Source organism: Lagenorhynchus albirostris, chromosome X (assembly GCF_949774975.1).
Source record: "Lagenorhynchus albirostris chromosome X, mLagAlb1.1, whole genome shotgun sequence".
In the NCBI taxonomy this organism is placed as follows: domain Eukaryota; kingdom Metazoa; phylum Chordata; class Mammalia; order Artiodactyla; family Delphinidae; genus Lagenorhynchus; species Lagenorhynchus albirostris.
In genome coordinates, this window is record NC_083116.1 from 116067876 (window position 1) to 116094143 (window position 26268).

Below are 26268 nucleotides of genomic sequence, written 5' to 3' on the forward strand. Positions count from 1 at the left end.
TAGAATCATTTGGGGGGTTTGTAAATATCCCAGTACCCAGGCCACACCAAGGTCAATTATGTCACAATCTCTAGGGGATTTTTTTTAACCTCCCAAATGTGCAGCCAGAGGTGAGAACCAGTGGTTCAGAGTTAGCTTTCATGGACGTCATTTCTAAATGTTCAGCTGCCTTAGCATTAAAAGTCACTAGTATATAAATGACACAATTTTGTGATGGCAAATTGGACGTTTTTGTTTGTGTTTCTTAAGGTCTGATATTAACCAGATGTTTCTGGGTTCTGTAACAATTGGGGATTATTTCCTGGTAGAAATACTGCCTATCTCAGATGTGTAACCTTTATGTGTTAATATATCACATACACCTTATATAGGTGTGTCCTCTCTCATCCTAGCACAGTGCTGTATTTTAAGAGTCATTCGTGTGACAGTGGAAGAAGAAACTGTTTTGCTATTATACTTTACGTTGTAAAATAGTTTCCCAAAAGGCTATAAACCAATCTAAATTACTTTAGATATTTAGATTTTTTTCTTTTACTGATATTCACTAAAGTGGTTATGCTTAGAAATATTTAGAATTAGAAGATGTGAAAGGGTAGATTATTAAGCTGTATTTTGATGAGGAACATGAAACTAGAATGTATTTTTTCCCAATTCAATAAATTTCTTTTCTCATTTGTGCGTTAGTGAACTCCTCTGGAAAGTCCCATGACCTAGATAAGTTTTAATTTTTAATGATATGGAAGAATACTTCCTAAAACAGAAATGGGTACTCAGTTATATCTGACACCAGAAGAAGCGATCTGCACTTGTCAGAAAATAGAAATCTCAGAACACGTAAAACACATTTTACGGGGACAGCTGTTTACTTATGTTTTCTTTTTTCAGCAAATGGCTTGCAGCGCATAAATGATACAGTCAAGGGCTGCATAACCATTATGCTAAGTTAACCGACTAAAATTGTTGTCATTGAGTTTGAGTTTGAAAATTCCTATAGTGAATATATATAAACATAATACCTATAGTGAGGTGTCAGGAATCCTATCAGCAACACCCCTTCTGTAGGAAGACTGACTTGGGCGGGGTGTGGCCTGCAGCCTTCACACTGATGACTCAAGAAATGGCTCCAGGCCCAACGTTACCATGGGCTGCCCATGCGCTTCACTGCTGTCACTGAGAAGGCGAGGTGCAGGGCATTCAGAGCCCTGAACTTGAATCTCAAAATATCTTTGGACAGAAGCATTGCCATTGCTATGGGGAAATCCTTATAACCATATATGTCCCCCAGGAATTCCAAAGCTAACCAATCATGATAAATTTTCCTTAGAACATGAATTTTACATTTCTTAGAGACCCATTCTTTTTGAAGCTTTTTACAGGGGGAGGTTTCCAATGATTAACTCTTGCTCTAAAATGGGTGCCAATTGATGGCATGGGGACAGAGTGCTTACTAGTGCTTATGGAAATTAACTGTTTTGCAAAAAAGCTGTATTGATCCTATCTTTTCTTTTCAGGATATAGTAACTCAAAAAAACACAGTAAGTATTGTATTTTCAGATCTTTAACTTTGTGAATGTAATCATATAAAATGCTTGCCTGAAAATCCCACAGATAGCCAAGTGATGTCTAATTGTACCTGTTGGTTGTGTTTCTAAGGGGGGCACCTAGAAACCCCTACCCCTCAAGCTGCCAGCTGGATCAGCCCCACTCAGCTGCCCAGGGTGCAGGGCAGAGGGCAAGGTCAGGCAGGTGTACTTTTTCTTCGTTACACACTAGGACTTTGAGCCTGTCTTCTGAGCTGGGTCGGTGTTCCTATGGACCACCAGGGTTCTTTCTGCTGGAGCCAGTGCCTCCATACTTCCCACCAAAGTTTCCCTCACAACAAAGAGACATAAACTTGTACGGGAGTTAAGTTTGGAGCCTAGCCCAGAGTTCCCTGCCACGAGCTGAAAAGAAGCGGATGGAATTCCACTTCTTTCCATTTATGTTCTTGAGTCTCCTGATTTGACTTAAAAGTTCCTGCAGTGACGTAGTGATAACACCGTTTTGGTTTGACTTGTATCATGAAACCCTCCCCCACCCTAAAAACATTCAAATAAGATCATGTCCTTGGAAATAGTGCCACGGTTATCCTGTACCTTTGAATGCCCCCCCCCCCAAAAAAAAACCTGCCCATCCTCCGAGAGATTGTGACCTAGACTAAGGACAGTTCTTTCTTCCCTTTCCTTTGGCCCTCAGCCACTGACCCTTCTAGAAGGGCAGAGCCTCTTGCCTCTTTCCAGTTGGAGTTCCCAGAGGGAGAGGGAGAAAAGGGCCCAGGAGGTAGAGGTCTCCCGAAGGCGCCCTCCGCAGGGGAGCCGGAGCGTGGCGTGACGCCCCCCCCCTCCACAGAAGGTCCCACCCTGCAGCCGCGGGGGTCCAGGCTTCCCCAGGACCCAGGCAGGGCTCCCTGCCGGAGGTGGAAGCCTTGACTCTCCTCCTCCAAGCCCGAGGATGAAATTCTAGGAAGAAAACAAATACAGTTTATGTCATTACCACTGGAGTGTGGGTTTAATAAGCTGACCTGAAAATAAGGCATCAAGGTGGTTTTCTTGGGAAAAGAAATGGGAAGATTTGTCGCTTCATTTTGTCCCATTTACATGCTAATACTGCCCACTTATGGGCTCTTTCCTGTTCTTTCTAGATCTTGATTTCTTAAATTACCTCCTTCTTGGAGACAGGAATCCAGTCAAAGGGGATTGGGCCTGAGGCTGGGAGGCACAGGGTGTAGTCCCGGCTCTGTCTCTTAGTAACTTCAGGCAGTCATTCCATCCCCCACCCCAGTCCTCAGTGCCCTCGGCAGTAAAATGAAAAGGTTGAACTCTGGCGTTTGTTCATAGGTAACTTCCAGCACTCATTGTCCATGTTCCATATTTGTTGTACAAGTGAAAAGACGTAACTTGGGTTTAATACAAGGAATGTCTAGGAAACAGTTATTCCTTAAAACAAGAATTACATTCAGGCAAGGTGCAAGGAAGAAAACTCTTTATTTTTACATCCTGACTGTTAGTTGTGTCGGAGTCTACAAATCCTGTTCTCGGGGAGACTTAGTGTCATTCTGTTACCAGTCTACTACATGCCCTCCCTTCTGGTATGTTCTCCCTTGTCTAAACACCCAGGAATTCCTTCACATTCTCGGTAATTCTACCGCAGCATCATTCTCCCTAGGCTTTTGTTTGTTTTGTTTGTTTTTTTAGGAAGAAACTTATCCTAAACGATTTGGCAATGAATCTCCCTGCTGTATTTGGCATTACTTTAGAATTCTGTGCCCAGGACTGGTTGTCATGCTTGATGGGGTATGAAAATTTAGAGCATTCAGGAGAACAAAATAAAGGACCAGAGGTGACTGGAAGCGTTGAAAATAGCACCTAAGAGGAAAAGTTGAAGGGAAGCAAACCTCAGGAGGTATTGTTCGTGGTCATTTTCAAATGTTGTCCCTTTTCAGGAAGCAGGGAAGCCGTTACTTCTACTCCAGATGTCATGGAAGTAGGGCAAACTGAAAAAAGGTTGGGGTCAGCAGAATGGACATCTCACAAGTAATGGTGATTAAACATTGAAATAGAATGTCAAAGTAAATCAGCTGACATTTAAGAAGAGTTTGTTCACTTGTCCCCTCCATATGCATGAAGGTAATGCTGCTTGGAAGCAGGGGTATGGATCGTGTAACACCAGAGGTTTTGAGAGAAAATCTGATGAATTGTGGGTCTGTGATAATTGGATAGCTTTAAGAAAGAGAGATACAACATAGTTGTAGTTGGTGAATTATAAAGTCCTGTGAGTCAGGTACAGATTAAATGCCACACACTGAACATGCAGATTTATGAATACATGGAAACCAAGATGCTTTGAGATCTCTGTCTTCAGGTAGTATTTTATGTTTCTAGAATTGTGCCTGATAATGAATGGAACTCGGCTTCATTTGGTAGAGGGATAGTGTATTAGCCAGGGTTCTATAGAGTAGCAGTTCCCCAACCTTTTTGGCACCAGGGACCAGTTTCGTGGAAGACAGTTTTTCCACGGACGGGGGCAGGGGTGGTGGTTCAGGTGGTAATGTGAGTAATGGTTCAGGCAGTAATGCGAGCGGTGGGGAGAGGTGGGGAGAGGTGGGGAGCGGCAGACGAAGCTTCACTCGCTTGCCTGCCGCTCACCTGCGTGGCCGCCTGGTTCCTAACAGGCCATGGACTGGTACCGGTCTGCGGCCCAGGGGTTGGGGACCCCTGCTATAGAGAAACAGAGCCAATTGGAGATATAGAAAGAGGGAGATAGAGATATTTATTATGAGGAATTACCTCACATAATTATGGAGGCTGAGAAGCCCAACAGTCTACCATCCGCAGGCTGCAGACCCAGGAAAGCCAGTGGTGTAATTTGGTTTAAGTCCAAAGGCCTGAGAACCAGGGGAGCCAATGGTGTAGATGAGAGAAGATGAGATGAGGTGTCCCAGATCAAGCAGTTAGGCAAGAGAAAGAGGGCAAATTCCTCCTTCCTCTGCCTTGTGTCCTGGTCAGGCCTCGGTGGATTGGGTGGTGCCCACCCACAGTGGGGAGGGCGGTCTACTTGACTGAGTCCACTGACCCAGATGCTAATCTCATTCAGAGGCACCCTCACAGACACACCCAGAAATAATGTTTAATCTGGGCACCCTGTGGCCGGTCAAGTTGACACACAAAAGTAGCCATCACAGATGGCTACATTTGCTGCCATTTCTAGGAGCAGTTGCTTTGCAGGGATGTAAAGTATGGGAAGCCAATCTCTAGGCTTTGGGCTCGACCAGACCTGCAGCCCTTCTCGGCCCTTCTGTTCTTCGGCAACGCGGTATCACCTTTTGTGCTGACCTCTTTTTCAGCTGATGCTCATAGCCTCGTGTTCCAGGGGGGTTTTTTAAACTCTTTATTTAGGTATAATTGACATACCGTAAAATGCACCTGTGTACACACAATTCAGTGATTTTTTTAAGAGTTGTGCAGCCATCACTACAACCCAGTTTTAGAGCATTTTCATCACCCCAAAATATACTTGTTTCCAGACAATGCCTGTTCCCATCCCAGCCCCAAGCAACCACTAATTTGCTTTATGTGTTATAGATTTACCTTTTCAGGACTTTTCATAGAAATGGAAGGATACAATAATGTGGTCTTTTGCATCTAGTTTCTTTCACTTAGCATGATGTTTGTGAGGTTCACCCATGATGTAGCAAGTATCAGTAGTTCTTTTTTATTGCTGAAAAGTACTCTAGTGTATGGATATTACACGTTGTATTTATATATTCCCCAGTTGATGGACATTTGGATTGTCTCCACTTTTTGGTTATTATTCATAATGTTGCTATAAACATTCAAGTACAAGTCTTTGTGTTGCAAATATGTCTTCATTCCTCTTGGGTAGATACCTAGGAATGGAATTGCTGGATCATATAGTAAATATATGTTTGACTTTGTAAGAAACTATGAAAATAATGTTCAAGGTGGCTGTACCGTTTTACATTTCCATCAGCAATGAGAGGTCTGGCTTCTTCACATCATCATCAATACTTGGTATTGTCTGTCTTTTTATTATATCAATTTTAGTGAGTATGGAGTGGTATCCTATTGTTGTTTTGTATTTCCCTAGTGGGTAATGATGTTGAGCATCTTCTCATGTGCGTATTAGCCATTCATAGTCTTTTTTTGGTGAAATGTCTATTCAAGTCTTTTGCTTATTTTTAGTTGGATTTTTTAGTCTTATTGTGGAGCTGTAGAGTTCTTTGTGTATTCTGGAAGCAAGGCTCTTATCAGAGACTTTATCAATTACTTCTTTTATGGCTCATGCTTTTGGTGTTGTGTCTAAGAACTCTTAGCCTAACCCAAGGTCATGAAGAATTTACTCTTATGTTTCCTTTTAAAGTTTTATAGTTTTGGCTCTTACATTTATTTCTCTGACCCATTTTGAGGTAATTTCTGTGTCTGGTGTGAGGTAGGGGTCCAGCTTCTTTCTTTTACATGTGGCTATCCAGATGTCCCAGCACCATTTCTTAAAAAGACTATTCCTGGGTTTCCCTGGTGGTGCAGTGGTTGAGAGTCTGCCTGCCGATGCAGGGGACATGGGTTCGTGCCCCGGTCTGGGAAGATCCCACATGCCGCAGAGCGGCTGGGCCCGTGAGCCATGGCCGCTGAACCTGCGCGTCCAGAGCCCGTGCTCCGCAACGGGAGAGGCCACAGCAGTGAGAGGCCCGCATACCACACACACAAAAAAAAGACTATTCCTTCCCCATTGAATTTTCTTGGCACCTTTGTCAGAACCAACTGATCATAAATGTAAGGGTTTGTTTCTGGACTTGAAATTCTATTCCATTGACTTGTATGTTTACCTTTATGCCAGTACCACGCTGTTTTGACTACTGTACCTTTATGGTACATTTTGAAATTAGGAAATCTGATTCCCCCAACTTTGTTCTTCTTTTTCAACACAGTTTTGGCCATCTGGGGCCACTTGCAGTTCCATATGAATTTGAGAATCAACTTTTCCATTTCTACAAAATAGGCCATTGGAATTTTGATAGGGATTGCGTTGTATCTGTTTATCACTTTAAGACTTAACAATATTAAGTCTTCCAATCCAAAAACACAGGGTGTCTTTCCATTTATTTAGGTCCCCTTTAATTTCTTTCAGCAGTGTTTTATAGCTTTCTGTGTACAAGTCTTTTACCTTCTCAGTTAAATTTATGCCTGGATATTTTATTCTTTTGGATTATTCTTGTAAATGAAACTGTTTTCTTAATTTCCTTTTCAAGATTTGTTTTTAAAAAATACCTTTCGGGACTTCCCTCGTGGCACAGTGGTTAAGATTCCACGCTCCCAATTCAGGGGGCCCAGGTTCGATCCCTGGTCAGGGAACTAGATCCCACATGCACGCTGCAACTAAGAGTTCACATACCGCAACTAAGGAGTCCATGTGTTGCAACTAAGGAGCCCACCTGCTGCAACTAAGACCAGCACAACCAAAATAAATAAATTAATAAGTAAATATTTTTTAAAAAACTTTAAAAAGAAATACCTTTCACAGAAATCTTTAACACATCATATTTTGCTTCGTAATTCAGTATTTGAGTTAAAATGTAATTCAGTTTTTGATCAGAGATCCATAAAAATGACTTCGTATATCATTTTCATCCATTTTCATTCTTAGGCTATCTTCTACTGCTTTAGAGATAACAAAGATAGACCCTATCAGCATTTTATCACTTCAGAAGACATATTTATATGATGAACAATCAAAAACAAGAGTGAAAATATAGCCTTTATGAAAACAAGAGTGAAAATGTAGCCAACCCCAAGAGACTACTTTATCTATTAAACCTTGGAACTTCCTGGTAGTTTGTTATTATTGTACATAGTCCACAGGTATTCTTTGTTTGTTTTAATTCTCCTTTGTAAATATAACCATACTTTCAAAGTTACGTTATATTTTGCAGGTTGATTCCCTACAGGAAGTAGACTCTGAGACTGAGTTTAGTGAACAGATTTATTGAGGAGTGCCCTTGGGATCACCTCTGAGGGAGAGGAGGGCAGGAAGCAGGACTGGGAAGAGAGAGAAATCCAACTGGGATGCAGGCTCAGTGGCAGCCTTGGCCGATCCCCCCTGGGGAGCTCTGAGCTGGAATGACCTTTTGGAGTAGTTCTGAGTTGGGATGGGATGGCCAGGCCTTTATTCTCCTGTATCCATCCCTCACTGGAAGGAGAGTGACGTTGAGTGAAGTGCTCTCTGCAGCTGAGGCAGTTCCAGAAGGGGCTGACAGCAGGGATGAGAGCTGCAATGCTCCTGGTAGCTGGGGCAGCACGTCCTTCCTTGAAGGGGGGATGTGGGTGTATGCCTGAGTGTCCACCAGCTTATAACCATTTTACTTGAGAAATATGTAAATCATATATACCCCAAGACTAAGCATGTACCTCGAGAGCTGAGATGCACAGAAATAATTTTTTCCTTTGAATTGGTGGGAAATTATTTGGAAGCTGTGCGTAGCCTCACCAGAGAGGAAGCATGGGGACATAAACCTTCCTTGTTCTCCAGGAAAATTACTAGCAGAAGATGAGGTTTTCCACCCAATACTTGTAGAAGAAATTGTTCAAAGTAAACTAGACCTTACTTTCATTTGTCATGTCCTAAAGCTAGAGATCAGAGATGGTTTTTTAAAAGCAGAGTTAAATTTCCGAGCTAGGATCATGTTACTAAAAAACAGTTTATTAAAAAACTAATCTGGTTCTTGACCTCTGGACTAGGTGATTATTTTTTCCTCTGGAAAGCCAGTGAGATTTGAAAGAAGCTCATTGTTCCCATCAAAATAGTTACCTCTATGATCCCAGTGAAGTGAAAATTCTTTGAGAAACAGACATTGGCAGTATTGGAGGTATTGTCTACAATACTGGAGGTCTTTTACCTGGCTTACAAGCACACTGAGGCCTCAAGTTTAGAATAACAGCATTTCTCCTGGTCCTTCCCTCTTGCCTTCCTCAGTTCTTCAGGTTTTTTTGGCTTGGGATCCAGAATTACCAAGGATGATGTCGATTGCTTAGGGACACTTTGGTAAAAAGGCAATTAAATTTCTTTTCTACTTTCCATATCCTTTGGGTTTTCTGAATTCAGAATCAGAATTTCTACCACTTTTATTATGAAGACTCAATTTCAAACAAGAAGGCTAGCTCTCATAGTAGATGGAGAATTTTATTTTACGCACTGAATGTGATTTATGTAAAAATTTCTGCCCTTTGAATATTTATTTCATTTGTATAGCTATTTTTTATTTCTACCTCATCTTAAGTTCTCTGTTCAAGTCTTTTTTTGTCTTTTTTTCCCCTTCATGCCTGTGGTCTGTGTTCTCTTTTAAATTGGAGTACTCTGAATAAATAAATAAGTTGGAGTACTCTGGAGGTGTGAACCATAAAACTTTCTCTGTGCCTCTTGAATATCACAGGAGTAATGTCACATTTCACAGGGCCAGTGTCAGAACTGAGATAGAAATATTTAATTCTGCCTACTAACTGAATAAGTCTTTAGTGTCCCATGATACCCATTTATTTTCTTTAAGACGTAATTCACATACCATAAACTTCTCCATTCACTCATCTGTTGATGTTGGGCATTTTGTTTTGTATGTCATGTCCGTGTCTATTTAAGGATATTTCAGAATTAAGCTGGAATGACAGTGACAAGAAGTCTAGGAAGGGAGGGGGAGGACATGACATTTGCCTGGCTCTGTGGTCATCTGTGGGCCCGTTGGTTAATCTTGCTGGGAATCGGTCTCCTCCCTTATAAAATGAGATGATTATTAATAAGGTGATTACTGTGGTCTGTGCCAGCTCTGAAGTAATTCTCTGACTTTATGATAGCTATTCTGTTATTTGAACAAAGCAGATGGACTCTTGGAATAGCTCAGTTGGTGCTACATGGCATGTTTCCAGCAGGGGTATCTTCATTCACCTTTCAGTGGCACAGTAGTCTGATTATCCAATTGAAATTGTTACTCAGCTTCTGTATATGCATTTGTTCCTCTTATGACCAGGCCAGTATAGAAAGATAGCAATGTAGAATGCTATTTGCATTGATCTTAAAAAAAATGCATTTCCCTGATATGCAAGCATGCTGATTTTTAAAAATTCTCCTTTAACTGACTAGACAAAGAATTGTACCTTGTAATCATTTTGTTTTAGAGTGATACCTGACCTAGATTTTCTTCCTTAATAAATTGACTTTGTCAAACATGGTTACGTTAAATAATTTTTTCATTGTCTTAGGTTTGCGCATTTGCTCCCTAAGTTTTCTTGGGAACAATTTTCTATGCTGTTTAAATTCTAGTTTTCACTAAGGATTTGCAGTCCATTTGTATTACAAGATTTAAGCTCCAAAGCTTGAATCTGCCAGCAATCAAGGTATGCATTCTTCCATAAGTGCTCAGAAATCAGCTTACCTCATGGGTAGTATTAAACCACCTTCCATCTGCCTTAGATTTTTCCCCCTTCTTTTGAGTAGGCCATTTGTTGACTGATTAAATGTTTGTATCATTACTTTTAAAATGTTCCCTGGAAGGTCAAGCTGAAAGTCTCATCATGAGTTGGTTGGGATAAATTCTTACACATTTTATTTGCTCTAAAGAATTAATTTATAAAACTTGTGCTGTTTTTGACCAACTATGTGAGCTGCTGCTAGCCATAAACAAAACTAAGTGCTGGTGTAATGAGGCCCCTTCACTTGTGTTTCTGTGCTGGCCTTCCTGGGCCGCTGGCCTTCCTGCACAGGGTGCCTGCAGAGGAGCCTGCTGGGGGGTGCGTCCCACGTGTTCTTGTTTAGTGGCCATGGTTGAACCTGATGGGCAGTTAGGTTGAGACCCCAACATGCTCTGCTCTCCTGGGCTGTCCGGGAGAAACCAGACAGTTGTTTATGGATGGGACTCACACTGTTATCATGGAAATGTTCATATATGAAGCCCACTGAAGAATCTCTGATGTTTTAGGGCTACAGGTAGGCTGTTCTATGTGAAACATGTGCTTGGAGTCCAGAGCAGGGTTTCTTACATTTTGGGGGCCTGGGACCCCTTTGTCAGTCTGGAGGAGCCTATGGACCCCTTCTCAGAATGTATCTTAAAGTGCTTAAATAAATACAAAGGATTACAAAGGAGACCAACTATATTTCAGTATGACTATATTTATACTGAAATATAGTTATCAAAAATATTTTTAAAGCTGTATATTATAATCTATGTCCTCCTTTACTAATGTCTCAAATAATAAAATGAAGCAGCAAGTCTAAAAACTGTCATAATTTTGGAGTAGTGATAAGTATAAAAGTTACTTTGAGATCTCTGCAGGAACTGTAATATGACATGAAAAATTCTGTGATTAGTGACAAAGTCCCATGTCCTGCTAAAACAAGAATGGGTTACCTACATTCCTGATCGAAGGCTGTGTTGCATTTCAATTAAAGGCAAATGATGACAGAGGTGGAATTTTTTTTTCTCATTCAAGTTCACAGACCCCCAAGAATTAATGGGCTCCGGGTTCAGAATTCCCGGTCTGGTCTGGTCGAGAACTATCTAACATAGCCAATACTTTTATTGGATGCCCACTATGTGCCATGACTGTCTTTAAGCCTCTGTCACTTAAAGAAATTGACAGTATTATTGTTTTCATTTTAAACATGAGAAAACTGAGGTTTAGGTGGATAAGTACATTTTCCAAAGTCATCATCTAGTATGGAGCAGAATTGGGATTCAATCTTTGGCTATACAAATTGTCCACTATCTTGCTACGCTTGAGCTGATATGATACTGACTTCCTATTTCAGTAATCATAAGTTATTTCTTTTTTACCTAACTTAGCAAATGTGAAAAAAAAACACACTACCCAGCTCTCCTGAGACAGTGGTGAAATTGAAGTGCCTTCGTATACTACCAGTGGGAGTATAAGCTGCTCCATCCTTTTTGGCAGCAACTTGGCCACACATATCAGGAACCTTAAACTTGCTCTAGTAGTCTCACTCCTGGGAAGCTATTCTTAGGAAAAGACCACAGTGTAAATATGCACCTATGCCATATGCAAAGGTGTTCATCTCAGTGTATAGTAAGAAAAATTTCAAAACAAAGTTAAATAATAGAATGATGAAGTACATTATATATATTCACCAGTTGGTATATTAGGCAGGCATTAAAAATTATGGCATTTTTATAACCACACTTTTGTAATGAGAGCTTTTTTAAAGATACCTATTATTTAACCTAGTGATGCTACGGGATGAACTGTTAATTGTGGTGATATTTGTAGATGGTAGTAGTTTGGGAAGTCTCAGTTGCTAAGTTTAGAACTAAAAACTTCAGAGGACAGGTTCCTCTACTCCCTACCCTCATAGTGTCAGAGACCAGTGGCTTTTACTCTGCTCTCTGACTTCGCTTACTGTATCAGAATCATCCTTTTGGAAATACTTGAAGGGTGTTTGGAATAAGGGTTTACCTAGTTATGTGCCTAGCATACTGGTTCTAATGCCCCTTTATGTAGGAAACTAAGCTGCCTTTGTTAAATTTGTTTTAATGAGCTGGATTCTTGAGATGTTTCCATTTATAAATGTAACAATTACAAATATCCAAGCCTGGTTTGCTATTGAGCATGTGTTATGCTAATCAAAGTTTTTCTTTTTAATTTTGCGTCTCCCCCACCAACAAAAGCCTGAATGTGTTCCATCATTTGAAGATGTTTGGGCCTATTCTTTGTAAGAACAAAAGTACTGCACTCAAGAGCCTGTGCTTTCATTTGGAAGTTTATGAATTGCTTTTTAAAATGTAATCATGAGCCCCAATTTCCTTCTGTAAAATTTCTTAAACTTCTATATACACTTTATGAAAGATTTTCTCAAAGCAAGTATTTTTACTTTCCCAAGGCTCCAGATACCTGCTGTCTCCTCAGTCCTGTTTGTTAAACTTGTTCAGTTGTTTTCAGAGTTCATGCATTCCCTTTCTTTCTCCTTATTTTCTCAAACTGAGACTAAATGTTTGCTCAGAGGATCAGATCCGCTCCAGCTGTGGGCAGGCTTTCACCAGCCTCCACCACTGCTGCTCTGGCCACTTGAGCCATAACCTGTGATAGCACAGAGCATATATTTGTCAAAATCTTATTTTTTCACACCTCATTATTGAGGATTAGAGCAGGACTGGGGCAAAGTTAACTTTTGTGCTATTTGGGTAGAATAGGTTTGCTAAAGGAAGACTGTCAAGAGTTCAGCAGAAATATTTGTTTTGGAAATAGTTTTAAAACCTGTAACAATTCTATCCAAATAGGTTGGATTCCTGCACCTTCAACTTACCTACCTCTTATGGACACTCAGGTTTATTTAGTTGTAATCTTTGTATGTATTTTTGTTAGAATTATTACTCTGTATAATATTATCTTTTAACAAAGCTGAGAGAAGAAAGGAAAATAAGTACTTATAGAGTTACACTAACCTGTTTGTTTACCATTTCTGATTCTTTTCATTCGTTTCTGTGGATTCAAGTTACCAAATGGTGCTGTTTCCTTATTCCAATACAGCTTTGTTTCCACTTGCATCTTTTGTACTTCTGGTGTCAAATATATTACATATCTATATGTTACAGGCCCCAACATATGATTATATACATCATCTTATGCAATTGTCTTTCAAACCAGTTAAGAAAGAAGAAATTAGCAACTATGTTGTCTCTTACAATTACCTGTATAACTATACTGCATACTTTGTTTTTATCATGTGAATTAAAATTACCGTCTGGTGTCACTTGCTTTCAGCCTGAATAGCTTCCTTTAATAGTTTTTGTAAGACAGGTCTGCTAGGAACAAATTATCTCAGTTTTTGTTTACCTGAAAATGTCTTTATTTCCCCTCAGATTTTCTTTCACATCCTTTATTAGGGTGTTGAAATTTTCTCTAGAGACTTTGTATACTTTGAGTGACATTAGATTCACCTTTATTTTTAGATTGATTTTTTTTTTTAAGGGTGCACCACACGGCGTGCAGGATCTTATTTCCCCAACCAGGGATCAAACCCGTGCCCCTTGCAGTGGGAGTGCGGAGTCTTAACCACTGGACCGCCAGGGAAGTCCCTCGTCTTCATTTTTAAAAGATAGTTTTGCTAGATATAAGATTTTTGGTTCACTTTTTTTTCTCTCATCACTTTGAATATGTCGTCCTACTGCCTTCTAGCGTTCACTGTTTCTGATGAAAAGTCAGATGTTTTTTATTGGGTTGCCCTTGTACACGGTAAGACACTTGTTTCTCTTGCTGTTTTCAAGACTTTGTCTTTCACAATTTTGACTACAGTGTATCTGGGTGTGGATCTCTTTGAGTTTATCCTACTTGGAATTTATTTAACTTCTTGGATATGTAGATTCATTTAATCAAATTTGTGAAGTTTTCAGCAATGATTTCTTTCAGTATTTTTCTGCTTCTTTCCTCTCCTTTCAGGACTCCCATTGTGAGTTGTGTTTGTTTGTGCACTTGATGGTGTCCCACATTTCTTTGAGGCTCTGTTCACTTTTCTTCATTCTTTTTTCTCTCTGTTCTTCAGTTTGCATAATCCCTATTGATCTGTCTACAAGTTTACTGATTCTTTCTTCCACTTAAATTTCCTGTTGGGGGCCTCTTCAGTGGATTTTAAATTTTGGTTATTATGCTTTTTAAGTCCAGAATTTCCATTTGCTTCTTCTTTGGTAATTCCTGATTCTTCATTGATATTCTGTATTTGATGATGCATTGTAGTTAATACCTTTAATTTGTTCAGTATGGTTTCCCTTAGTTCTTTGAACATATCTATGGTAGCAGTTTTCAAGTCTTTGTCTCCAAAGTCCAAAAGGACCCAGGGGGTCCTTTCAAAGGCAGTTACTTGGTACCTGCTGTTTCTCCTGTATACAGATCACACTGTCCCGTTTCTTTGCGTGTTTTGTATTTTTTGTTGCTGAAAACTAGACATTTTAGATAATGTAGCAACTCTGGATACTGACTTTTCTCCCTCCTGCCTCTGGAACTTGTTCCTGTTTGCTGGTTTATTTGTTCAGTGACTTTGCTGGACTAGTTCAGTGAAGCCTATTTCCTCCAGTGGGCAGCCTCTGATGTCACTCCTCAGAAGGTGCAGCCTTGAACATGCACACAGCTACCCTAACCCTCCTATCCCCACCTGGGGATGACAGTAGTTATAGCTGGGCTCTCTTTGACTGTATGTTTCCCCAGTTTCCCTGTTAAGTTTCTGACTGATCTTCCTCTACTGATATTACATCCAGTTGTTAGTCTCCCCTAATTGTTAGCTGATTGCTTTATTGTTTTTGCCAATCACCAGAGACATAAATGTTCCACAGTCTAATATCATTAACATTGGGCTTCTTTGCAGGGGTAGTTTTTAAAGCTGGTCTTTAAGGTTCACTCTGACCGCAGGAAGCCTTTCATAACTCTCTCTTCCCCTGTTTCTCTTTGTTAAACTTCTAGCTTGTCTACCTTTCACCCATTGCTATCATGGAGCTACCAGCCTCCTCTTAATTTCTTGCCATAAAAATCTCCATTGTCTTTGACAGTGCCTGTAGGTTTGAACTTCTCCATGCTATGTTTCACATAAAGTCAGTCCCCTCAGGGAGAGCTGCAAAGCTCTCTGTTCTTACAGCATGCCTCTACCCTAGGCAGAGCCTCTGCACCACTGCTCCAGAGCTGGGGAGCGGGGAGTAGCAGCCTGCCCCTCTCAGAGTGATACCCTGCTATGAGTGGGGTGCTGGGCAAGGGTAGCAGTCCCTGATCTTCTCAGCTTGCCTCTCTTGGCATGGAACCTTTACCCTATGTGAGCTGGGACACAGATGATCAGGGCCCAGTATTCTTGGCCTGTTTCACCTAAGACAGAGCTTCTGCCATACAAGTGGGAACGCGGTGGAGAAATGGAGCCCTGGTCCTCTTGGCCATGCTTGCCTGGGATAGAGCTTCTACAGGACAGGGCTGTGGTGAATGAGGATGCTGGTGGCCTAGCCTTCCCAGGGAGAAACTGCCACCCGAGACTTGAAGCTGAGGGTGGGAGGGGGTCCCATCTTCTTGGCTATACCCATCCAGAGTAGAATTGTCACTCTGGGCTCGAGGGTAGGGGAAGAGCAGGTTATAGCTCAAACACTAGAGTCTCAGTCTTCTTATCAAGATTTACTCGATTTTCTCGAGTAAACGTTTCTCCATTTGCTGTATGTTCTTAAGACAACTTATAGAGACTTTAAATGGTTTTTAAAAAATATGTGTTACCAGTTATGTTTGTTTTTCTGGGGAGGGGATCTGAGGAGCTCAACACACCTGAGGCTAGCTCTAACTTTTTTTATCTTTTTTTTTTTTTTTTTGCGGTACACGGGCCTCTCACTGCTGTGGCCTCTCCCATCACGGAGCACAGGCTCCGGACGCGCAGGCCCAGCGGCCATGGCCCACGGGCCCAGCTGCTCCGCGGCATGTGGGATCCGCCCGGACTGGGGCACGAACCCGTGTCCCCTGCATCAGCAGGCGGACTCCCAACCACTGCGCCACCAGGGAAGCCCCCTAGCTCTAACTTTTTGAAAATAGCAAACTCTATTTCTTCAAGGATTTTTTTTTTTTTTTTTTTACCTTCTGGACTTCACTGATTCACAAAGCTCTTTTCTCCCTCTTAGTCTGAACTAGGAAATCTTTTACCGTAACTCGACCAATTTCAGGTAGAAGAACAAGCAATTTAACTTCTGAGTGTATAAATGGCATTTAATTTAATTAACTTTAGCAACATGGCTTTCTTGTTATAGATGATGGAGAAATTCGTCTCTAACCTACCAAAACCTTACTTTGCTGGGCAATTTGAACCTGTCTTTGAGAATTTGAAGATATTACTAGAGGGGGAAGGGTCTTTGTTCCTCCCATTCCCCAGTTATCACCAACACACCAAAAATTTTGCTACTTCTCTTTGTAACAGACTGACATTTGTAGTTTGAGGTGTTTAACCCCAATATCTAGTGTCCACGGGGACAGCATCCAGCTGCTGTTTTGTAGCAGGGTAAGTACTCTCATCAAACCTATTATCAGGAATCATGAAACATCAGGAAGCTTAGTGTTAGACAAGGCTTGGCCCACCACCTGTTTTGGGATGACCTGTGAGCTCACATTGGCTTTTACAGTTTTAAGTGCTTGGAAAAAATCAGAAGATGAATACTTCAGGACATATGAAAATATGAAATTCAAATTTGTGCCCATAAATAAAAGTTTTATTGGGACACAGCCATGCTCGTGTTTACATGTTGTCTGCAGCTGCTTTCATGCTGTAACAGCAGAGTCGAGTAGTTGCAGTAGAAATTATATGGCCCACAAAACCAGAAATATTTACCATCTGGCCTTTAACAGAAAAAGTTTGCTGACCGTCTCAAATATGGTTGAGTGGGGCATCACTAGTCATTTTTGCTTAACGAATTATTTTAGGGCCTAAAGACGTGTCGTGACAGGACCACAGATGCTCTAGAAGGTACAAAAGAGGGAGATAATTGCAGGACAATTATTTGTATTTTGAATTTAGATAGAAATAAGAATGCCACCTGTCCTTGTGTAAGCAAATCTTATTCAAAAGGAAAACTTTAAAATGTCTGTCACATATTTGTTCCAAGCTAGTTCCCCAATGTGGAAAGTTTTCCCAAGACTTCTGTTTGATCTGAGGTTGTAGCATTCTGACAGTTGTCTCTGTGATGAATGAATTTCTTTTTAATTTAGATGAAACTGTGTTGCTTCTTTGACTTCTCATTCTTGGTGAAAGTGTACTTCCCAAGGTGATGTCTGCATTATGCCAAAATTCCTAGATAACTCCCTTAGTTGAAAAAATTAAAGGGAAGAAGTCAGATGAATTATTTCTGGCACCGTGTAAGTTCTTTAAAACTTAGTGAAGATAAAGGAATTAGAGAGTCTGAACTTTTAACCTAGTTGCTTTTTATGACAGTATAGACAAAATATTGACTATGATAGAAGAATGTCCTGTAAAAACATATTTTAGTCCACCAAATCTGCTAAAAACTGAGCATGGGCTTAATGCTATTTAAAGGTGGTGTTTATGCTTTACAAAGGATTACAATTTGACTATGAAGTATGATTATTCCATAGAAAAAACATACTGTTTTACTTGAGTATTATTTGACAATATAAAAATTTTTAAACAGATCCTTTTTTTTCAAAACATCTCTGAGAGTAATCATATTTAGTAATATCTGCTTCCAGCAAAACAGTTTTTACTCAACGAAGTTTATAAATAGTTCACCTGTGGTTAAATTATCAAATAACAAGGCTTTTCCACCTATGCTGAAAGAAAGAAAATAAGCCTTTACATTGTAATCCTTGGTTATCATTGGGCTGAAGTTCCCTCTGATTTGGGGGGAGATGTAATGAAATGATGTAATTTCTGAGACTTAAAACCCTAAAATCTTTGCTGATGAAGTTCAGAAACATATACAGATCAGTTCAGCATTTGAAACCAAATTTTTGTCGTATGTCCACGTGTTAGAGCTTGTGAAATTGAGTGGTTTCCTGTTTTGCGTATGATAGATTCATAGTCATATTGTGCAGGTCGTTCATCGTCAGACATTTTCTCCTTTCCTGTCCCACCAAGGTTCCACCTGCCCAAGTCCACAGCTGTGCTTCTGCATCAATTATTTCGTGAAACATTTTTGTTTCTTTTTCCCAGGCATCTAGTGGAAATTATTATTTCATCCCGTACATCATGACACCATGCGCTGATTATTTTTGCTGCGAGAGTGACGCCCAGAGACGTGCCTCGGAGTACATGCAGCCCAACTGGGACACCATCCTGGGTCCGCTGTGTGTGCCCCTGGTGGACCGGTTTACTAGCCTCCTCAAGGACATCCATGTGACCTCATGGTAATTCCCATCAACCGTCAAAACGCTGGGAGCTTTGCCAAAATTTTCCTTTCACGTCCATGGAGGTGATGTAACTTCAAGAGACCTTAGTGCCCAGAGAGTGGGGAACCCCGACCAATTATTTTGAAGTCATCCCTGAATCCAGTGTTCCTTACTGTCTCACTAAGTTGGGCCGTTGAGGTGTAACCGAAAGAGAATAAAACTGGAGATGAGGTCAGGGTTGAGCTTGTGTTTGGCTCCAACTCCCAGTGTGACCTTGACAAATAAGTTTTCTGTAGCTGTTTTCTCATCTAGAAAATAAGGAACTTAAGTCACTGATTTTCTTTCATGCTCTTTCAGCTCTGAGATTCTGTGTTTCAAGGTCATTTCTGAACGTGATTTCCTCCCTACTACCAATCAGCTGTTAAGGTTGTTAAAATGCGTCAGCAAAGTCATTCCAACCATAAGTCCTTGTGCTGTAAAAGTGGGGATGTACTGAGTCAAGCTGAAGCCATCCTGACCTCAGCGTGTCCTGTGACCTGTTCTTGGTAGATTTATGTCGGAGAAAGTGTGGAATAGTGATTCAAGAGTTGACAGGTTTGGGTTTGAATCCTAGCCCAGGCGATTCTTCACAGTGTAGCCTTGGAACAGTTAGCTCACCTCTTTGAGCCTCAGTGCTCAAGAAACCAGTCCTTAAAACATCCCTGTTCTAAAACTTGAAGGCAGAAAAATTATTCTACTTAACCAAAGGACCCAGTTTTTGGGTTTTTTTTTCTTGCCTGTGGCCAATTTAAAGGATTTATTCCTGAAAGTTACGTCTCAAGAAGGATTTGTCCTTCCAAAACAAATGAAAATCCGAAGCACTGGCAGGACTGACTTGAAATGTAAGGGACCACACGTCCCTGTGGCTTGCATTGTGGCTCCCCAAACTGTGGAGCGTTAACTACTGTAGGGTTGGTGTGAGGTGCACACTTGTTAACAGTCTGTTCTCTTTTTCTATCCTGTCACCTCTCCTCTGGACACAGAGTTTTGCTACAGATTGTAACGGGAAAAGAAGACTGGAAACCCAGACATATGTGACCACATGCCAACATAGAAAGCAAATGAGAGACCTTTTGCAGCACATCCCTGGAAAGCCTCTTTCAGTCCCCCCTTGGTAACTATTGTCTTATTGCACAGTGAACATTTTAGTGAAGCTCAGGGAGAGAACTCTCTCAGTATCATCTTTTCAGGTCTGACAAGGAAGTAGGCTAGCTTGAGTCTCCTAGATGAGCAAGGTCTTTGCAAGAAGGCTATTCAAGTTTGTTTCTCATTCACTTCATGTATGTTTCAGGAGGAAAACAACTCTTTTGATTTGGTTTAATTTCAGAGAACTTGAAATACCTTTTAGTTGATTCCACTCCTTGAACTACCAGATACCTGGCAAGGGTTAGTGAGAGGGTAAATGGTGCTTATGGTTTAAAACATCTGTAACAGGGGTGGCAGATAAATTTTCAGCTCAAATGCCAACTTTGATAGATTGATGAAGGCTACCCAGAGCCCTGTGAGGAAAAGGGGTTTGAAGCTATTTCTTTTTTTTTTAATCTTTTTAAAAATTAATTAATTTAGTTATTTATTTTTGGCTGCATTGGGTCTTTGTTGCTGTGCACGGGCTTTCTCTTGTCGCGGCGAGCGGGGGCTACTTTTCATCGCAGTGTGCGGGCTTCTCATTGCAGTGGCTTCTCTTGTTGTGGAGCATGGGCTCTAGGCACGCGGGCTTCAGTAGTTGTGGTGTGAGGGCTCAGTAGTTGCGGTGGGCAGGCTTAGTTGATCCGCGGCATGTGGGATCTTCCAAGACCAGGGCTCGAACCCGTGTCCCCTGCATTGGCAGGCGGATTATTAACCACTGCACCACCAGGGAAGTCCCTGAAGCCATTTCTAAGTCCACATTGATTAGCAGCATCTTCCCTGGTTACCAGAGGCAGAAATGGCTGCAAATTTATTACATATATGATGTCTCCAAGCCATACTTAATTCAGTGTTTTGTTCATTTACTTACAAGTTACCATTCTTATTAGGTTTCTTAGTTTATTAAAACTATTTTTCAGAATCACCCTTGAAAACAAGTCTAAACTAAAGTATAAATTTTTACTTGTCAGGCTGAACTAATAATACTTTAACAGCTTTGATGCCTTTATAGTCCAGCAAATGGACAATGGCTGTCACCCAACTTACTGACTCATTTGATTAATCATAGAATTTTAAACATTAGTAGAATCTGCTAATTTGCTCATCATTGGGGTAACAAGCAATAGACAAATAAGGAAATAAAAATTAAAGCAATGCACTGATAATTTTATCCGAGCACTTTCTGTGGGACATCACTTAATTCCTGAAATGTTCATTGAGATCTTATTATAAGCATTGGACCAGGCTGTGTACGGTAAACACTTTTTTTGACATAGTTTTATAACTATTAAAAGTGACATTTGTTAGGTGTTGTTTTTCATTCTCTGAAGAGTGTTACTTACTGAACCTATTCTTTTTAATAAACAGCCTAATTTTACTGTCTCCAGTTAAAACATTTCAGCTGCTTAATGGGTTGACAGTATTACAGCTTGGCAATGCCCAGTCTCCATAAAAAAAAATTACTTGGAGTGTAGACAACATATTTAAGTCAATCTATGGTCATTGTAAGTTGGCCTCTGTATACCAAATTCGGTCATTTTTAAAGATTTTAAACCAAATACCAGATACTAGCATTGATTCTTTGAGGGGCTATGGTGAGACATTCCAGTGTGGAATTAAACTGCTCGAAATGTTGTCATACATCCCTATTATTATCTAGACACCCACATGAAGGAAGTTTTACGTCTTATATTTGCTTACAGAAAAGACTCTGGCTGTCAAAAATGACAAGGGGAGTAGGGGGTAAAAGGCCGAGGTTGCTCGTAAGCGTCCAGGCACGGCTTCTTGGATTGCTCGTGGACACATCCAGGTTCTGGCTCTCGACCAGCTGCAAAAAGCTTTGTGGTTACTAGCTGGGGACACCTGATAGATACATTTTAAAGAAGTTCTCATTTTACTCTGTTTCGTGGCTTTGGAGTTTTGTTCAGCTTTGTGAAAAATCTCTTAATCGTGGGGGAAATTACTATTCAAGTAAGGTACTTTCTTGTCTTCTTTGTGTTTGAAAATACCAGAGAGAGGGGGATGGGCTGGGATGGGTAGCAAGTCCTGTGGGTCATCCAGATACATATGGGGTCAAGTTTGAAAATATTTTCAAGGTCATAATAAACTGATATTTCTTTGTTACTGTTTAGTGGTGAGTTTTTGCAGAATGTCACTCACAAGTAGGACGTGTCTCCTGTTTGGGGATGCAGGGAGTCTGAGGTCTGGGCGAGACCCCCATGTGTTAGCCTAAGTCCTGTCAACGAGAACCGAGTTTGTTTGAGCTGCTAAGGGCAACACAGTCCTGGATGCACATGGACGCGACTGGAGGTTTTCTTGTTTTCCTCTCCAGTGCTTATTACAAAGAAACCTTGTTAAATGACATCCGGAGAGCCAGAGAGAAATACCGGGGTGACGCACTGGCGAAGGAGCTGGCTCGCATCAGGCTCCGCACGGACAATACCGAGGTTCTGACCTCAGACATCGTCATTAATTTACTGCTGTCCTATCGTGATATCCAGGTATGAAATATGCTTGTCTGAGGCTATCACACTTCTTCCTTGACATGAGGAACTTCTCATATGAAGTACTCTTACACTAGGTGTATGGTTAGGTAACTGTTTTACAGACAAAATAGGGATGTGGCTAGGTCATAGGTCACCTCGCATATCTGTTGTGGTGGAAATATTGAAGAAGGTTTTGTCATATCAGAAGGCCACTCCAGCAAGATCTCAGAGACCGTACTGCTTAATAAAAGGAATTAGAACTGAACAGTTTATATGCACTTTGTGTTAGGCGTTGTTCCAAGCCCTTTGCAAGTCCTAATTCACTTAATTCTCTTCATAAGCCTATGGGGTATACACTTGGATTATCTCCATTTTACAAATGAGGAACATGAGGTACAGAGAAGTTAAGTAACTTGCCTAAGGTCACACAGCAGTTGGCAAAGTCAAGGTTCAAACTGAGGCAACCGGCTCTGTCCTCTTTGCTCTTAACTCCTCTGCTACTTCCTTTAGGCCTTTGTCACTTCATTCTTTGTTTACCACTACCTATTAGTGGAAGGGACAGCAGGAGTAGCAGAGGCAAGTCCAGGACCCAGGGTATGCCGGGGTTTTTTCTAAGACAGGTGACAGAGGCTTCTGGAGAGTTCTTGAGACAGGGTTTGTAGAATATGGTACCATGGAGGAAATCAGTCGTTTCCTCCCTCCAAGTTTAATGCTGTGGAGCCATTTCTAAGGATGTCTTGCCTTCCTTTCCTTTGGAGGAACACAGGGCGATGTACATAATCTGCAGAACTCTACAAAGCCATATTGGAGGTTGTTGGCCACGGGTCTTCAAATCTGAACGAGAGAGGCTTCCATTTACAACCTGAACCAAGAACAGAGTCAACCACTTAAGGAACTCGTGCCCCTGGTGATAAACAGATGCATCTAATTGATTTTAATAGCAGATGCTATTAGGAATTATGATGATTAAATTATGCCCCATGGAACAAGAGAATGGGAATGACCTTTTTTGAAGTTTTTCTTCTGTTGAGTTGCTGGCTTCCTTCTGCCCTTGCTTTCACGCATCTCTCCTCTTTATAACCTTCCGTTGGTGGGACTCTTGGGCTCAAGGGTGAGCCAGAAGCTTCTTGCAATACTCTGCCTTCCCTATCCCTGGGTAGCAGCATTGAGGTGTAAAGCCACAAAACAGACGTGAGATTTCAGTGGGAAGTCCTCATCTGCTAACTGTGGCTGGCTGGCAGCGAGTTGGCCCGGAACGATTGTAAGCCCGGCTGAAATGGTAGCAGATGGCACTGCTCGGAGGGGACACAGCTCAGACAAACACAGTAGCAATTTCTCCCTGGGTAATTATTGCAGTTTAGAGCTGTGGTTCTCAAGCGGGGGACATGTGGCAGTATCTGGAGACATACTTGGTTGTCACAACTCGAGGAGGGAGGGGGAAGTGCTCCTGGCATCTAGTGGGTCAAGGCCACAGATGCCACTTAACATCCCACGATACACAACAGAGCCCCCACCATAAAGAATGATCCAGCCCCCAAATGTCAGTAGTGCCAAGGTTGAGAAATTCTGGTTTAGATGAATGTGATTGTTTCTGACAAAATAGGAAGGATTGGGGTGTTCCCCCGCTTTACGTGGCAAATAACTGTAAGATTTCGTACATGTTTATGTCCCGTTCATTTTAACCCACAGCCCTGCTGGTGTTAACTCTCCTCCACTCAAAACGTGGTAGCTTTTCCTGGCTGCTGGGCTCATTTGTTTTGTTTTATCGTCTTTGAATCTAACTTCCTTTCCTCGGTCCTTTTGTGACCTCTGATAGCAGGGATTCTTTCTCTGTCTTCTCTCTCATCCACCTTGTTTTTTTAAATCTCACTGCTATTCTTTTAAGGGCTTTAACGTCACTAAATGTTGCCTGTAGGGAAAGGCTTGTATTTAAATGCTGAGGCGGTCTCATGTTCGTAACTGTTCAGAAAAACCTGCAAAGAGCTGTGTTTCCTGCCTTTCTCACCTTGAGACCTCTTGCCAACAGGACTATAATGCAATGGTGAAGCTGGTAGAAACACTGGAAATGCTGCCGACGTGTGATTTGGCTGACCAGCATAACATTAAGTTCCACTACGCATTTGCACTGAATAGGTAAGAGTGATAATGTGCGTTATAGAGTTTTGAAATATGCCAGCTGTTAAATTGTCTCCTTCTTTCATTCAGCCCTCATTGAGTATGAGCCAGATCATGAGCTGAATGCTAAAGTTAAGAAAATGGACAAGGCATGATCTTAACCTTCAGGGACTTGGTCTTTGGAACATATATTCTAGCTCTGTGATCAGACATGTAACTAAATACATACAGCTCAGAATGATAAATATCTTAATGAATATCAAAGCATAATAGAGGGAGGAAGGCATTTTGCTTTGGGGTTTTAAAGAAGCTTCTCTGGGGTCTTTGGGGCTGGGTTTTTTTTCCCCCAACATCTTTATTGGAGTATAATTGCTCTACAGTGGTGCGTTAGCTTCTGCTGTATAACAAAGTGAATCAGCCATAGTTACACACATATCCCCATATCCCCTCCCTCTTGCGTCTCCCTCCCACCCACCCTATCCCATCCCTCTAGGTGGTCACAAAGCACCTAGCTGATCTCCCTGTGCTATGCAGCTGCTTCCCACCAGCGATGCATTCTACATTTGGTAGTGTATATAAGTTCATGCCTCTCTCTCACCTTGTCCCAGTTTACCCTTCCCCCTCCGCGTGTCCTCAAGTCCAGTCTCCACGTCTGCGTCTTTATTCGTGTCCTGCTCCTAGGTTCCTCAGAACCATTTTTTTTAGATTCCATATATATGTGTTAGCATACGGTATTTGTTTTTCTCTTTCTGACTTACTTCACTCTGTAGGACAGACTCTAGGTCCATCCACCTCACTACAAATAACTCAGTTTCGTTGCCTTTTATGGCTGAGTAATATTCCATTGTATATATGTGCCACATCTTCTTTATCCATTCATCAGTCAGTGGACACTTAGGTTGCTTCCATGTCCTGCCTATTGTAAATAGTGCTGCAGTGAACATAGTGGTACATGACTCTTTTTGAATTATGGTTTTCTCAGGGTATATGCCCAGTAGTGGGATTGCTGGGTCATATGGTAGTTCTATTTTTAGTTTTTTAACGAACCTCCATACTGTTCTCCATAGTGGCTGTATCAGTTTACATCCCACCAACAGTGCAAGAGGGTTGCCTTTTCTCCACACTCTCTCCAGCATTTATTGTTTGTACACTTTTTGATAATGGCCATTCTGACCCGTGTGAGGTGATACCTCATTGTAGTTTTGATTTGCATTTCTCTAATGATTAGTGATGTTGAACATCCTTTCATGTGTTTGTTGGCAATCTGTATATCTTCTCTGGAGAAATGTCTATTTAGGTCTTCTGCCCATTTTGGGATTGGGTGGTTTATTTTTTTGATATTGAGCTGCATGAGCTGCCTGTATATTTTGGAGATTAATCCTTTGTCAGTTGCTTCATTTGCAAATATTTTCTCCCATTCTGAGGGTTGTCTTTTCGTCTTGTTTATGGTTTCCTTTGCTGTGCAGAAAGCTTTGAAGTTTCATTAGGTCCCATGTGTTTATTTTTGTTTTTATTTCCCTTTCTCTAGGAGGTGGGTCAAAAAGGATCTTGCTGTGATTTATGTCATAGAGTGTTCTGCCTATGTTTTCCTCTAAGAGTTTGATAGTGTCCGGTCTTACATTTAGGCCTTTAATCCGTTTTGAGTTTATTTTTGTGGATGGTGTTAGTAAGTGTTCTAATCTCATTCTTTTACATGTAGCTGTCCAGTTTTCCCAACACCACTTATTTAAGAGGCTGTCTTTTCTCCTTTGGATATTCTTGCCTCCTTTGTCAAAGATAAGGTGACCATATGTGCGTGGGTTTATCTCTGGGCTTTCTGTCCTGTTCCATGGATCTGTATTTCTGTCTTTGTGCCAGTACCATACTGTCTTGATTACTGTAGCTTTGTAGTATAGTCTGAAGTCCAGGAGCCTGATTCCTCCAGCTCCATTTTTCCTTCTCAAGATTGCATTGACTATTCGGGGTCTTTTGTGTTGCCATACAAATTGTGAAATTTTTTGTTCTAGTTCTGTGAAAAATGCCATTGGTAGTTTGATAGGGATTGCATTGAATCTGTAGATTGCTTTGGGTAGTAAAGTCATTTTCACAATGTTGGTAATTCC

At 41.1% G+C, this 26268-nt stretch overlaps 1 protein-coding gene across 1 annotated transcript in view; it reads left to right on the plus strand.

Moving 5' to 3' along the window:
• MAP3K15 (mitogen-activated protein kinase kinase kinase 15) overlaps positions 1–26268 on the plus strand; it is a 152705-nt gene that overhangs the window by 32190 nt on the left and 94247 nt on the right. Inside the window, 4 exon segments of the mRNA XM_060138461.1 lie at positions 1512–1535; positions 18226–18419; positions 21898–22066; positions 24078–24184. Of these exon segments, the coding sequence (XP_059994444.1) occupies positions 1512–1535; positions 18226–18419; positions 21898–22066; positions 24078–24184 (494 nt within the window).